At 52.2% G+C, this 15,629-nt stretch overlaps 2 protein-coding genes across 11 annotated transcripts in view; one reads left to right on the forward strand and one right to left on the reverse strand.

The window, feature by feature from the left end:
- The window catches only part of IFT140 (intraflagellar transport 140), a 72,710-nt gene extending 72,462 nt beyond the window's left edge, over positions 1-248 (reverse strand). For 5 of the 8 annotated variants that reach the window (XM_057747591.1, XM_057747595.1, XM_057747594.1 and 2 more), the window contains exon 1: positions 156-190. The gene's annotated coding sequence lies outside the window, so the exon portion shown is untranslated. Of the gene's footprint in view, positions 1-155 lie in introns of all 8 variants that reach the window. The other 3 variants (XM_057747592.1, XM_057747589.1, XM_057747590.1) reach the window with 3 other exon arrangements.
- Positions 249-1,867: 1,619 nt separating this feature from the next.
- Positions 1,868-15,629, forward strand: part of CRAMP1 (cramped chromatin regulator homolog 1) — a 57,605-nt gene continuing 43,843 nt past the window's right edge. For 2 of the 3 annotated variants that reach the window (XM_057748780.1, XM_057748781.1), the window contains exons 1-3: positions 1,868-2,120; positions 4,201-4,547; positions 14,256-14,449. In XM_057748780.1, coding sequence (XP_057604763.1) covers positions 4,202-4,547; positions 14,256-14,449 — 540 coding nt within the window. In that variant the 5' untranslated portion in view covers positions 1,868-2,120; position 4,201. The remainder of the gene's footprint in view (positions 2,121-4,200; positions 4,548-14,255; positions 14,450-15,629) is intronic. The other variant, XM_057748782.1, reaches the window with a different exon arrangement.

The raw sequence follows: 15,629 nt of genomic DNA on the forward strand, positions 1-15,629 counted from the left end.
AGGCTGCGGGCCCCCGGAGCCGCCCGACACCCCGAGCCGCCCCGGCCTCCGGCCTCCCGAGCCCCTCCCCGGCCCCGCGTTGTCATCGCTCTCCTCGCTGGCTCTGGGCTCCCAGACCCCCTACTCCCAAGCCCCGGGCAGGGGACCGCACTCACCTTTGCTGGGCCGCAGCGCTGTCGCGCGTTGCCGGGACAACGGCTGCGAGCCCAAAGCGAACACAGCCGAAGCTGAGCGAGTGGATGCCGAGGCCGCCCGAAGAGCCACGAGAGGCCGGAAAAAGCCGAAGACGATCGGAAATGTTCGTGCGAAGCCGAGGGCAGGATTCCTCCCACGGGTGGCGAGCTGCTTGGTGCTGCTGCGCAATTTCCCCCACTTCGTACCCCCTGTCTAGACTCCCCAACGCTAGCTCGTAGAGGGGGGCCAAGAGGCCAGGATATGCCTTTCTGCGCAGAGAAGGGAAGCTGGTGAATTCATCTAGATGTGATAGGGATACACGGCCGGTTGGGGACCCGCTCCTGTAGTTACATGTTTCTAACGTAGGTCAATCAGGTGGAGGAAGGCAGCGGAGAGACTGGGAAAGAAACGGAACGCCATCTTTAAGATTCTCTCCTCCTTGGTTAATCTTATTGTTAGGTCTTTTGGACCCCCCAAAGTTTGCTAGGCTCTGCTTTGTCTCGAGGAGGGTGTTGTTCAAGAGTACTTATGAGAAAAGCTAGCTGATTCAACACAGTTCCTTTTAGTTGGTAACTTACGACATGCATTAAATGCTTTGGGGGCCTTATGGACGCCATTGGAGAGAAAATAGCCAATGATAGGCGTTCATCCGGTCGGAAACTAACCTACATTCCCTAAGGCGTTAGCGACACGCGGCCCTGGCCTTAACTGATGGCTTAAACTAATTTTGGGGGTTGGGGGGGGTGGGAAGCAATGTCATTTTAAAAACTTACTATAGCAAAAAGCAGCAGAAAGGTCCACATTGTTAAACAAATGAAAAAAATAATAGGAAAGTGTAGGTACTACCTAATCAGAGGAGGTAGGTGCTGGGTCACACATACAAGGAAAATTCTATTTTAAAAAACACCATTTTCATAAATACTAGAATTTTATTGAAAAAATTTGACACATCATTGTGTAAGTTTAAGGTGTACAGGTCGTTACTTTGATACATTTATATATTATAATTAGGATGTAGAGATGTTTATCACATTAGTTATAATACAATATTACTGTCTATCCATTATACTGTGCATTAGATATTACTTCTTACAAGTTTGTGCCCTTAAACACCATCACTCTTATCCCCTCTCCATAAACACTAGAATTTAAAACACTCCTTTAATCGCCAAAATGAAGAAAAAGAACCTAAGTGCCCAGCACCATTCGCAACGCTAAAGAACTTTAAATGCATGCACTCAATCCAGTAAAAGGTGTGTTTATCTGCCTCAGTTAACTTTTACACTTTTTCGTTAAAAACCCGGTTCGCGCGGGATTCAAGACTCAGAGCTGAGGCGGCGTTTTCTTCTCACGCATCCGTCAACACGGCCCGGGCCAATCACAGCCTAGGCTCTCACTCTATTGGCTGTCAATTCACCAATCCAGAGAGACGTACCAGTCCGCACGGCCGCGAGGCTGGCGTCACAACATTATCCGCGTCGCGGGCCGGCCCTCCACCCCCGCCCAGCGTCGGTGCGTGCAAGCGCGCGCGCTCGCCGTTGACCAATGGGAGCGCCCCTGGGGAGGCGCGCCCGCTGGAAACCTCGGCGTGCTCGGCCCCGCGCTCGTCGCCCCGCCCCGGTCCGCGCTCCCGCCGCCCCGGCCCCGCCCCGCGTGTCTACCCCGCGGACTCCGCCGGCCGCCGTAGCCGGAACTGCTCCTGTGCTCCGCGGGCAGGGCCTCGGACAGGCTGAACGGCGGCAGCACCGGTGCCCGGAGCCCCGTCAGCCGCACGTCGGCCGCGCAGGGGACGTGCGGGGCGAGCGCCGCTCGGCGACTGCTTCCAAGGTGGGAGGACCACACCGGCGTTGCGGCCTCTCAGCAGCCGGCGCTCGGGGGCCGGAGCTGCCCGACAGGACCCCGGGGGGCCCGGGAAGCCAGGCTGTTGCGAGGCGTTGATGAAAAAGGTGACGGGAGCCTGGGGTTCGGGAGGGGTGGGCCTCCCCGACCCGCTGTCACGGCGAGGCCCGGCTCCCAGCCTGAGCGGGGCTGCGGGAGAAGCGGCCTGAGCCCTGGCGGCGGTGGTTACGCACGCGGTGTTTTAGTTGGGGCGGCTCGGGGGATCCTGGACCCAGAAGTGTTGCGTTGACAGTGCTCTTTGTGTGCAGCCAGAAACCAGCCGGAGAGGGAGGGTTTTGCTTTTCCTTTCCCGAAATGTGGCAAATGGTGTCCAGCCGGGGTTGGGTTTGAGGTGATCCCACCTCTGCGCACGGTCAGGAAGTAAGGTTGGAGATATTCGCTAAAAGGATTCCATCTTCACGTTTTCCTTTTCCCATCAAGGAAAACTCTGAAATGTGTAAATATCCTTTTAATTCCGAAAAGCCACGTTCTTCTGTATTCAGTTTAGTGTCTTCCCATATTCAACCTGGCGAACGGGCAAGTTTATTTTGTTGTAGGTGATATAACTTTTGCCTCGTCCTGGGTTGACGGTGGGTAGCTTCAGGATGATAGGTACCTGGGAATAGGGTTCTCCACATTATAACCCAGAGAAAGGCCCTTTGGGATATTTTCAGGTTTCTTAAGTGGAAATGAATAGGACGAGAAATGAATAGAATAGTGAGATGTCCTGTGCAATGAAGTCCTTTGAGTTTGGGTGTCTGTCGTGTATAGTTCTATTCTTCGGCAGGTTAAAAATTTTTTTTTAAACTGGCATGAATTCAGATGATTTATGACGTCAATTTCAACAGATGAAAGCTGTAACAGATAGTTTTGAGGCATAATACTTCAGAGCAGTAGTAGATATTACTATGACCTTAATCATTTCCTAATCTATCCTTACTCCTGTTATTGTATTTCATTGTTGGCCTTGATGTCTCTTGGTCTCATTTTCCTTTTAAGTGAAAATGTTCCCATTCTCAGCAGTCGTGCGGACCATGTCAGAGTTTGGGCATAGTATCAACACCTGTTGAGGCATCTAATTTTTATCTTTCTTGCTTCATCGCGTATACACATTACTATTTCTGGGCTTACACTGTTGATAGTACCGGATTCTCTTTTAATAAACCGAGTGGATCTGCTTTTGGGGCGACCCTCATTTTTAGAGTCGTCACATTTTTTTGTTGACATTGCTCACAACAGAGGGTAACAAAGTTAATGCGAGATTTTTATTCATGGTTACCGAGAGTTTTAACACAATTCTCTTCTATCCATTCTTACCTGGACATAACTGTACCCTCACTTTCATGGGTGGCTCCAACCTGTTCCATGCAACAGGCTCCTTTGTTGCAAAAGCCTTTTCAATTCGTAAATCCCCGCAGCATCATACATCTCCCACCCTCCGAAGCAAGATTCCCAGAAACCCCGAGCTTATTATTCTTTATGTCTGTTTTAAAATAAGCAGGCGGGCCGGCAGCCGCGGGCCACCATGGAGTTCCTTGTGCACGCAGGCGAGCCCGCGCCTGTCCCCTGCCGGGGTCGATCCGGGACCCTAGCCCCCGCTCCGGGGCCAACTTTGGGGGCCGGCGTGCCGGGCAGGTGCGCGGGCCCCGAGCCCTGCGCGTTTTGCGGGGCGGGGAGGGGTGGGGTCGGGGGGCGCGGGCGCAGAGGCCCGGCCGGCCCAGGCAGCGCGGGGAGCGAGGCCGGCGCGCGGGCTGCCCGGCGCGCAGGCCATGAGCCGCGGGCCCGCCGGGTAGGTGGCTCCGGGACTCTGGGACCCCGGCCCGGGCCCCATGCCCCCTCCCCGACCCCGGGCCGGGGCGCCGCACGGGCAGGGCCGTCCGGGCGCGGCCGCGCAGCTGCCGCCCCGCCGCCTCCGCGCCGCCGGCCGCCGTTTCCTGGGCGTCGGGCGGGCGGGCGCGCGGGGGTCCGGGCCGGGGTCGGGCGGGCGGCGGCTCAGGCCCCGCTGGCCGGGCTGGGGCGGGCGGGCCGCGGGAGGGGATCTGGAACAAACAACGGCGGCCATGTTGAGAGGGGATCGGTGCGGCTAAACTTCTCGCAGGCTGCGGGCCGCGCGCCTCACCGGGGTCCCCTCTCCCCCTCCCCGGCCAGGATGACAGTGAAGTTGGGAGACGGCGGCGGCGGGGAGGAAGGGCTCAAGAGGCTGGGCAAGAGGTCGGCCGATGAGGACTCGCTGGAAGGAGAGGGGCCCGGCGGCGGGGACGCGGCCGAGGAGAGCGGCGGCACAAAGAGGGACAGCAAGACCCCCCGGGACGGCGGCGACGGCCCCCAGGCCCCCTCGGGCGGCCCGCAGGCGCCGTCCCCGCCGCCCGCCTGCCCCCAGGACCAGCACCACTTCCTCAGGTCCAGCGTGAGGCCGCAGAGCAAGAGGCTCAGGAAGGACTCGTCCTGCGCTGGGGGGAGCAGCAGCGCGGGCAGCTCAGGGCCCCGCGGGAAAGGTACGGGGACCCCAGCCCCTTGCAGGGTGTGCCCTGCGCTCCCCGGGGTGGAGAGGGACCCTTCCCTTCCCGTCTCCCTGCCTCCACCCAGCTCCCGCTCCCACACTTTGGGTGGCACTTTTGGGAGGGGGGACATTCCCCCTTTCTCCTCCAAAGAGACTGTTTCTTTCTGTATTTAAACTCTGTTAAGAGGCAGTAAGTAATCTTTCTCTGAGCAAATATAATCGATTTCTGAAGGTTGGTTTTTTTCCTCCACAAAGACTCCTTGATGGTTTTTATGGTAGGCTATTTTAAACAGCAAACAATAGTTTGGAAATGCATTGAGAGAATACGTGCGGTGTCTCTTCCCCAGACTCAGATGATGGAAATACAACAAAGGAGTGGGCTTTTGAAACTCATTTGGGGAAAGATTGATAAGAAACCAAAAATTAACAATCTGAAGGATCTGACTTGGGCTCATCACCCTGCACTTCAAGTATGGTAGACTGGAAAATGTTAAGGGCTTCAAGATGTGGCCCTTCAGGTTTCAACTAAGATTTCCTTGGGTGCCATGAAAACGTCTCCCGTGGTGTATTAAGTGGTGAAAACATTGGTGGCCTGATGTAAAGGAGTGTTTCAGCTTTCCTAGGGTCCCTACCAAAATAATAAGAAAACCATGTGTCAATTTTGTTCGGGATCTGCAGGTTTCCCATTGTTTCCTGCTTGTATGTATATTTCAGCATTCTGCTTTTTCTTAATCATAAAATGAATTGTTCTTAACATTCTTTTTGCTTCAGGCCATGTTTGCAGCATTTCTATAGACAGCAAATGTAACACCATTTTCTAGTGAGTTTTGCTTGGAAAAAACTTTCATTAGGTCCTTGGGAAACAGTAATTTAAGTTTGTTAGACAGTCCTGATAATTCCAAGAAGGAAATACTTCAGGAGCTCATGGAGGACCCATTTTGGAGATCTGGGCCAAATGTGTGCATTTCAGCTCGCTGCTTGTACCTCATTCTCAGCTGAGGAGGACTGACTGGCCTCTGAAATCATGGCCCTACTCAGTTTTTTGGTAAAGACTTTTGATGTAAGTATACTTACTTCAAGATGTAAGTATAAGGTAATTTTGTATGCTTCAGAAGTTAGAACTTGCTCATAGAAGCTTATTTTGGTGGGAAAGTTGTTGATCAATTAGGAAAACGTTAATTTGTTTTACTGGCTTCATTTGTTTTGTAGAAAATAGTTTTTGATTCCTAGTTACAGATATGTCTAAGTTACCATGTGTAAGCTCTTGGGGTTCCTTTGAGGGTTTGTTTGTGGCTTCTGAAGCCCTGGCTTTGGTGTCCAATCAGAGTTCCTGGCCTCGTTCCCCTTGCCCTCTGACCTTGGTCTGCTCGCTTGACTTCTCAAGTCTGCTTTTCCATTGGAGAAGCATCCTCACCTGTGAAAGGAGGACTAGCAGGGACTGCTCCACTCTCTCAACGTGTGGCTGCTAAGATGAAACGAGACGCTGGTTTGAAAGCGCTCTGTCCCCTGTAAATGGCTACCTGTACGTGAGGTGAAGCGAGGCAGAAACTTCAGTTAGAATTTTGGCCGTCAGGTGAGGGGAAGCTTGCTTTCTTGTGCTTGCTTGAGTGTGGCTCGGATGGTGGAGGGTTCCTGGGTTAGCCTCCTTTCAGATCTGTTCTTGGCTCTGACCCAGGGTGTGGCTTGGAGCAGCAATCCACTTTTCACTAGTAAAATGGAGGTGTGTTAGAATTTGTGCTTCTTGTGATTTGTGTATTTTCCTGTTTTAGCAAGCAGATGTTTAAGTGAATAATAAAGCTAAACCGTAATGGTAGCATCTAGGAGAGGAGTAGAAAGCGTGTTTCCTCTGCCTCACAGAACTTCTTGGCCTGCTTCTGGCCTTGGGCTTCCTGGTAAGGCCTCCTCTGGGCTGTCGTGAGCTTCCTTTGGATGCACTTCACTACACCCAGGACATCCCCCTCCTGCCTCAGGGCGACCTCCCTCACGCCCAGGTCACAGGCAGAAAGAAGTTCAGTTGTGACAGCGTGCCTGTAACCTTACGGACTGTGGGAATCTCCACCTGGAGTAATGAGCGTGGACCACTAAGGGAGTGAGCAGTGCTGACATTTTTCAGTTTTTTTCACTTCAGAAAAATAAAATGCCCGTTATATTTGAGGAATAATCACAGCCCAGCCGTGGGAGGTTCCTTTGGTGGATTACTTTCCGCCTTCCAGCTTCAGTCTTAATGGATGGAGACCTTTGCTGTGGGTTTGGGAGGAAAGGAAGTTCTTGTTTTGCTTTTCTCCACATAAATATGTCTTTTCTTTTTTTTATGAGAATAGACCCTTGTCAACTTCAATGAAAATTAATTTTTTTGGCAGTACAGGTCTGAATTAAATTTTTTTGAATTGTTAAAGGGAAGGTAGCAGTGATGTAGTGCCTGTGTGCCAGGCACCTTGCATCTCCGTTACTTTGCTTGTATTTATTTTTTATAATTTTTATTTATTTACTTTTTGGGCTGCATTGGGTCTTCGTTGCTGTGTGCAGGCTTTCTCTAGTTGCGGAGAGCAGGGGCTACCTTTGTTGTGGTGCAAGGGCTTCGCCTTGAGGTGGCTTCTCTTGTTGAGGAACCCGGGCTCTAGGCGCACAGGCTTCAGTAGTTGTGGCACGTGGGCTAAGTTGTTGTGGCTCGAGGGCTCGTGAGTGCAGGCTTAGTAGTTGCGGCACGAGGGCTTAGTTGCTTCGCGCCATATGGGATCTTCCCAGGCCAGAGATTGAACCCGTGTCCCCTGCCTTGGCAGGCAGATTCTTAACCACTGCACTACCAGGGAAGTCCCGACTTTGCATTTAAATCGGTGCAGACACTGAGGTTCGTTGTTCAGATAACGTGTTCCACTTAAACAGAAGGTAAGCTGCAGATCAGAAACCAATGAATCTGCTCAGTGCCAAAACAAATGCTCCTCTGGCCCTACCATGTGCCCAGAGTGGCCTGAGGGCACACTTGAGACTGAATTAACAGTCTGTGGGGACATGGGCCAGGAGATGGAGCCCCCATGCCCTTCCCCGTTTGGCCAGTTCACGATCTGGGTGATTCTGGGCAAACTAGTGCATCTCAATTTCTTTGTCTGTAAGTGGGGATAATGCTAGTGCCTGCTGCACAGCAATAAATAATGCTGTGAAGCCCTGCATGGTTGGTTAACAGGCTTCTCTTAGGGAAAATGTGCCTGGCTGTGAGGTCAGGGGAGCTGCAGGCTGAGTCTGAACAGGTGGACAGGGTGGGAAGTAGGGGGTAGAGGTCCCAGGAATGCCCCTGAGCCACTGCCCTGGCAGGACAGTGGGGCTGAGGGGATGCCTGAGGTGGAGGCAGAGTCAGACCCTCTGTTTTCATTGCTGTCCCCTCCCCTCCACCGCCCAGAAGCTTTATTCCACAGAGTCAAGGGAGCTAGTCATAAGATGCACCATCTCTGCAGTTGGTTGAGGTCGCCTGGCTTTACTATGCTTGTGCTTAGGAATCAGAGAATCACTGTACAGAACGTATTTCTATTTTGCATCATCTGGGGCCTGCCTATAGCTTCTAGGTATTTGTAAAAGACATCTCATGAGGTACCTCACCCTGATGTGGTCAACCTTGGGGAGACATGTATCCTTTAGGAAAGAAGGGTAAGCCAACACTCAGGAGACCTGGCCTCCCCACCCAGAGCCCCTGTGGCCAGTTCAGCTTGGGGTGGAGGGGAGCGCTCGACCTGCCTAAACGTCAGGTTCTTTACTTTCAAAACAGGTCAAGTGAGACAGTGGCTGGGCTCTGCTTTCCTTAACCCAGGGGCAAAGGAGTCTGTTGTGCAGGATGATGGGTCTTGCGTGGAAGGTCCTGCGTGGAAGGTTGAGTGCCCGAAGTCAGGGCAGTCGTCTCCCTGGTGGGCTCTGCTCAGCCCTTGCCTCTCGGAGGCCCAGGGCCTGGTGTGGCTCCAACTGCCATCTGTGCTGCGGTCATTCTCGTCCTCCCTCACCAGGCACTTGGGCCAGGCTTGGGTGGCTGGGCAGAGAAGTTCCTGCCTCCCCACCCTCTCGAAACCTCTGAGGCTGGGGCTCCATGGTTCTTGTGCCCAGTCTGATCCAGTAAATGACGGCCGTCATCCCAGTGTCCCACCTGGGCCAGGACCTCAAGCTATGTGAGAGCCTCAGCCCTTGTGGGAGGAGAGGTGAGAAGGCGGGACATTCTCCTGACTCTGTCCAGCACACACGTCACTCCCTGTGTGACGCTGAGCCTGCGGAAGACACGATAACCAGGACACATGGTCCTGTTGTGTGACACAGGACCCTGGGCACAGTAGGTCAGAAGACCTGTCACCTGTGGCCCAGGCCACTTCAGAGATGCCGTGATGGAGCCATGTAGGACAGAGAGGAAACTACCTATAAAGCCAGAGGTTCTGGGTGAATTATTCAGTTCAGAGTTGTACAAATGGCATTTGTTTCATGTCAAAGACATGGATAGGTAGTGTGGACAAGTAGATAAGGTAACAATTGAGTTTTGGTTTGAAGGCTGAGCTAATTTTCAAATACTTCCTTGACTTTTAACATCAACAATAATGTTGTTTCCATGGTGTCTCACGAGCGTCTGGAATTGTCTTGTGGCCGCCAAACATATGTACTTCAGGATTTTCATTTCATGTAGTACGTTGTGTCTTGTTTTGGATGATATGAAGGTATAAGGATAGCAGAGGGGTGATTTCAGATAGCAGAGTCACAAATGTGAAAACCAGCTTTGTCCTGGACGATGGTGTGCAGAAGCGGTTTATTGCATCCAGTAACGGTGGTATTCTTAGCACCAAAGAATGGTGTGTGAGATGCTGGGCGAAGAAGACGTCCCAAGGGCTGTGGTTTGGGTGGGCTATCAGGAACTACCTGCAAAACCACGAGGGACCTTCACAGTGTTCGAGGAGGAGGGCAGTGTTTTAGTAGGAGCATTGGGATTCCAGTTGTGTTTTTCTCAAATGTCTGCGGGAGAAGCGGGAAGTCTTTGTGGGCAGCCAGCCCTGGTCTGAGCGTGGAGGGAGCCTCGAGAGGGGCTGAGGATGCTGAGGGGGACCCGGGATGGGGGAGGACGCCACGGAGGCCAGAGACCCAGGACAGGGGCCCTAGAAACAGATGGAGTGACGAGCTCCCGGGAGGGATCCTGGCAGGAGGCCTGCAGCTCTTGGGGCAGTGGCGGGCCCAGGGAGTGTGGAGGCGGTTTGGATTCGTCTTTTGGGTGACACCCTAACTAGGAAGCGGCTTGCCTGACATCTTTTCATCTGCATGGCCCTGGTAGGGAAGATATTCCCTCAGCCATGGCGGCTCTTCAGTGTGTAACATGGATGTGTGTGTCACGAGAGGCACAGAAGCACCCGAGGGGACCGTGCTGGGACCTCCCGGGCCTGTGCCCTCTGCTGTGCCTGGAGACTCCCAGAGCTGGGGCGGAGGCGGGCAGGTGGGTGAGAAGACACTGGGAATGCCCCCCTAGTCCAGAGCGGGTGGAATCCCCTCTCACTGGGATGGGCATTTCTGAAGCCCTGGAGTTCGGTGGGTCTTCCATCCCTCTGGGATTTTGATGCTTCGCTTGGAAGGAAGTTTGGCAAGCTCCAGAGGAAGGCTCAGGGGGTTGTGTGCTGTGATGGGCTGTCACCACATGCTCTGTGTCTCCCCTCATTGAGTCACATGTTTGTGTTTTTATAGTTCAGTGTCCTCCAGAGTCCTGAGCCCTGCCACTCCGTGGCCGGTGGCACCAGGCGGTCATTGAACCTGTTTCCTCATCTGCCACAGACTGAGCGGGGCGTTGAAATCAAGTTCCCTCCGTTGTCTGACTCTCGCGTCTCTGTATGTCATAAATACCGAAGCAGCCATGACACAGGCGGCAGCCACCATGATGTCATGTGTCCGGGGAGGATCGTGCCCAGGTCTGGAGCATGAGGCCGGAGCTTGGGCTTGGCTCCTGCTGCCCTGGGACGACACGGCCTTCCTGCTTTCAGAGCCTCTGTTTTCCCGCCCTGAAAGGGGTAACTGCTCATCATGGGGACAGAAGGAGCAGGGCATCTGGATGTGCTCTTCAGGGCTATGCATCTCTGTTTCCGTCTGTCCAGGCCTGTGGGCATGGCGGTGGGGTGGCAACATGCTGGACAGCCTGCTGCACCTATGCCTGATCTTCCCTGGTGGCAAGATGGGTGGTTCTCTGCTGCTTGGGGGCTGCGAGGGCGTGTGTGGAGGAGTGTGGGCAGTCTAGATTGTCTGGAGTGGACGGGCGGGCAGCGGGGAAGGTGGACTGAGGCCACATGTCTGTGTCCTTCAAATGTGAGCCCTGGAGAGTGGCTGTGGCTGGGGTTGATGGTCTGGGAGACCAGAGGGGGCAGTTAGAACCATCTAGCTCAGAGGTGGCACGGAGCTAGCCTGGGAAAGTGGCAGTGGAGAGGGGAGAGGGAGTCCCTGAGCAGCTGGAGGACCCAAAGTGGGTTGGGAGGTAAGGTGCTGGGAGGGGCAGGACGAGCCTGTGCGAGCTCTTGCTGAGTGTCTGCTGTGTGAGGCCCGGTGTGGCTGTTCCTGCTTCTGCAGAGCTAGATGCTGGGCCCGTTCTTGTGCACTGTTTCCTCGGATACTGACTTCTCACGGTGCAGACGCTTGCTAACCCTCTCTGTGGCCTCAGAGACACAGTCACAGGTAGAGCGTTGACTTTGGCCCTGTGCTTTTGGCTGGGCGCGCAACCACTCCCATCCCCAGGGAGAGCCCCCATGCCCACCCAGTCTTGTTCAGAATTGTCTTTTCATCCCCCTTGCCTTCCTGCTGCTTCTGTTCTGCTCGCTTCTCTGTCTTCCCTCTTCCGTCATCACTGTTTTTGTCTGAACTTTTCCTGGGTCACGGTCTCATTCTACTAGCATCTCTGATCCTGCTTCCTGTTTTTTTTCTGCTTGAGCCGCAGGCCCTTGAAGGAGCCTGAGGTAAAGTGGTGACACCGCTTCCTCCTCTTCCTCATCTGAAATTTCGGGGATGTAATGTTCTTCTTCCCCCCTGAAGTTTTGTGATTTTACTTTTTAAAGCATTCAAGGTCTAGAATGATGGGCACTAAAAGTTAGAAGTGGTTGCCTGAGGGTGCTTTGCTTTCTTTTTTGAAGTTTCTTTTTGCTTTATTTTCCTCTACTGAGGATGTATCATTTTTGAAACATGAGCAGGAGAGGCTGAGCATCTTTACAGCTGACCTCCTGCTGGGGTAGAGCAGCCGGCTGCTCTGTGGTGTGGTTGGCTGCCTAGTGGGCCGGTTTGGTGTGTCCTGTGCACTACCCCTGAGGTCCCTTCCAGCTGAGATGCTTCTATTCTGTTTTCCTTCACTGTTCATCCTCCTTGTCTCAAGTCACCAGTGCTGTAATACAGTGAAATTTTACAAAATCCAGCAAGATGTATGCATTATAGAATTTTAAAAAATGTCTGTGTGTTACTTTTGAGTACGTTGACAGCAGCATGGCTGGCAAAGGTAAACTTGAGCTGTAACTGTTAGCAAGTTGCCATTGTTTTGGAAAAGGAGGGTTTAGTGAGGGTTTTGTCAGAAGATGAGAATGACTCAAATCCTTTGTTGTGAGTGGTGTAGAGGTAGACAGACAGCCCTTCCTCAGATGAGTACACATGAGGAAAACAGGCTCCAAATTGATTAGAACTTCTTTTATCTAAGAGTGGAGTTTAAGTGGTAGCCATAACCTGGCCTTCAGCTCTAGTAGGTCTCTGACCTACTAGAAATGGAATGAAACCGATTATTGCTGCAAAGGTGCTCTATGTTGCCGCACCTGTTGAAAACATCCTGGGATGGGCTAAGCTCATTAACTAGGTTGGGGTTTGGTCTGGTTTGGTGAGGAATGGACGGAGCCAGACCGTGTGTGGAGTGTGTCCTTCTGGAGTTCAGAGATCCCGACATGCAGCTCTGTTCTGCCTGATGGACAAGAGGGGAGCAACTGTGAGAGGCTTTAACCCTCACCACGTCTTATTCCATAACAGTGTGTGTAGGACTGTGAAGGTTGAGCATTCAGATACAGTGCTGGCCAGTGGTACTTTCTGCAGTGATAGAAAGGTCCTGTGCTGTCTGGCACAGGAGCCACTGGCCATGTGTGGACACTGCCTGCTAGAAGTGTGGCTGGTGTGAGGAACTGGGGTTTTTATTTTATTTTAAATAGTATTTGAATTTAAGTAGCCTCAGTGGCTGTCTAATTGGGCAATACAGCTCTGATAAACAGTGATTTTTGTTACCTGCTCATGTCACCTTATGAAGGTAGCTGACTGCTAGCCTGATATACCTTTCCACACAAGAGAATCAAATGCATTCTCTCTAGCTGAGTAGTTTCTTCTGCATGAATGAAAACATTCTGCTTTCTGAGAGCTGACTGATGGGATCAACAGTTTCCAAATACTCCTTACATTGATGTAATTGCATGGATCCATAGCGCACACTTTGAAAGGCGCAACATGGTGTAAGACTGACTGCACCCCCTGCCCTGTACCTCAGGCAGCCCCTGCTCTTGTGTTTCTCCGGGGATAGGTTTTGCAAGCATATGTGGAATAATGGACTTTTACTTTTTCGTTTCTTTCTCACGACTCCCATCTCCTTTGGAGGCAGAGCCCTGTCGAGGGGGTGCGGGAGCCATGGCCCCGAGCCCCAGCGTACACATGGCTGCCTAGGGAGGCCCCGCCAGCTTGACCAGGAAGTGGATCTCCATGGAAAAGCTCATGGTTATGTCATTAAGGAAGCATTTAACAATAATCTGCATTTGTTTAGCTTTTCCTTTTCGAAGCACTTTTATTTTTGTGATCTTATTTTCACCCTCATTGTTCAGGGTTTGTAGCTTTCTCACCATTGGATGGTCCTGCAGTTCTGTGAAACAGAATGCTGATTATCACAGGGACATGCTGGGAGCTCCCCTTCCTTCTGAGAGGAGGGAGCTGAGATGGGTGGGAGGATTGGGTCACGTCATAAAGTTTGTTATCTGTGACCTTTACCTCTGGTTTATTGCCTGCCTTCTCCTGGGAGCACAGAGTTCTCCATCCCTGGCCCGGCATTGGAGCCTGTGCTATGCTTTATGTGCTTTCCCCTCTCGGCGAGATTTTCAAGGACTCGTCTTGAGATTAGGAACTGATGCTTTAAGAGCATTTGTTGGTCACTCTCTGAATACCAGATTTTGTTGGTGGAAAGTGATCAAGAAAAAGGAGTTTTAAGACTTTTTTGGCCACGCTGTGTGGCTCGTGGGAACTTAGTTCCCTGACCCTCGAACCCGCGCCCGCTGCAGTGGAAGCATGGAGTCCTAACCATTGGACTGCCAGGGAAGTCCCAAGACTTTTAAAAGGTGTTGAGGTTTCATGTGGTACATATTTCAGTATTAACTGTATCTCTAAGAAGGTAGTGTCCTATACACATTAAATGTTTTCTTGAGTTTGAATTCCAGTTTATTTGAAAAAATAATTATTTCACCCCAACCTCTTTTGAGAAAGAGAGACGCTTTGTGGTTTCAGTTCACAGTGGGGAAGGAGCTGTATGCCTTGTGCTCTCAGTGGTACCACATAAATGCTCTTCTTTTTCTCACTGTTTAGAGTTTCTCAAGAGTCAGAGGTGAGGGCAGGACCATGTCACTCACTGGCAGAGCTGGGGTGGGGCCTGGGTGGGACCCTGCGGCAGCCCGCTTTTCAGGCACAGATCGCTGTATGGTTCTTTCTCTCGAAGGAGCTGACGGTGGCGGATCATCAGCTGGAAATGGGTCTGGGGTTGCCCCCGCCGCCCCTGCAGGGGGCTCTCGCTCCTCCTCCCGAAACTTAGGGTCTTCAGGCGGTGAGAAGGAAGAAGGCAAGAAGGTGCGGCGGCAGTGGGAGTCATGGAGCACAGAGGACAAGAACACCTTCTTCGAGGGGCTGTATGAGGTGAGTGTGTCCGGAGCCCAAAGAGGTGGCCAAAGCTCGCGGCCTCTCACCCCGTGTCTGTGGGTCCCCAGGACCAGGCCTTGACCTTGACCTCTGACCTTGGCCCTTTACCACCTTGCTGTGACTTTCAAAGCTGTTACTAGTGAGGTGGCTATTAGGAAGTGTCTTTGCTTCTTTTCTTTCTTTTCTCTTTATTTCTGTCTGTCTGTCTGTCCATCTGTCTCTCTCAAATACGTTCTGGCCTGAAGAGTGGCGCCCTTCCCTCTGGGCCTTCCCCTCACAACTGAGTGGGCCGGGTCAGGAGGGATGTCCCCGAGAGGGAGGGGCTGGGGGACACTTGCCACATCAGTCAGAGCAGCCAGCACAACCCAGAGAGACATCACAGCTGACCAGGACAGAGTGGCAAGTCCTAAAAATAGAGAAGCTCCTCCCCCATCCCACAACCAATGAAACGGCCATGCTCCCTGCCAGCCATTTTTACTTCTGGGTTTTGTTTCTTCAAATCGTTGTACTTATAGTGAACATGCTGTTTTGTTAATGTTAAATGTATTTTTTCATGGTGTTTTGTAGTTCTTTTGCTCAGTATTTTTTTAACGCCTATAAATGTTTCACTTCAGTGAAGGTAACTGTGATCCACATACTCACTGCCTGTTTTTGTAAATCAAGTTTTATTGGAACACAGCCCAGCCTGTTCACTTGTACATTGTCTTTGGCCCCACAACACCTAAGTATTTACCCTCTGGCCAGTCCTGCTCTGCTTAACCATTTTCATCTTGTTGATTGTTGTGGTTCCTGCTAGATCCTGTTATACATATGCTACCATGGACATCTTTGTGTACATTCCGTATTTTAGACCTCTTCTTTGGGATATAGTATCCAGAGTAGGTTGCTCAGTCAGTGAGCCGTATTCTTTTACTAGGGGAGTAACTGGAGTGATAGAAAAGCCTGTGAAACAAGGCTCAGAGGAAGGAGGCTTTGGAACTAAAACCACGGAGTGTTCATGGATCAGGAGACACCTGACTGTGGGCAGAGAATAGGACGCAGAGCCGAGTTCAGGGCATTCCTGTGGCTGGCCTGCCCCCTCCCGGGGTTGATGGTTCAGTTCTGCCCTGCCTGGTGGAGGAGGCCCACGTGTCGGTGCTGCCCAAATCTGTTGTCCAAGGGGAGGATGAAGTGTCCA

Source organism: Hippopotamus amphibius, chromosome 9, assembly GCF_030028045.1.
Source record: "Hippopotamus amphibius kiboko isolate mHipAmp2 chromosome 9, mHipAmp2.hap2, whole genome shotgun sequence".
Lineage (NCBI taxonomy): Eukaryota > Metazoa > Chordata > Mammalia > Artiodactyla > Hippopotamidae > Hippopotamus > Hippopotamus amphibius.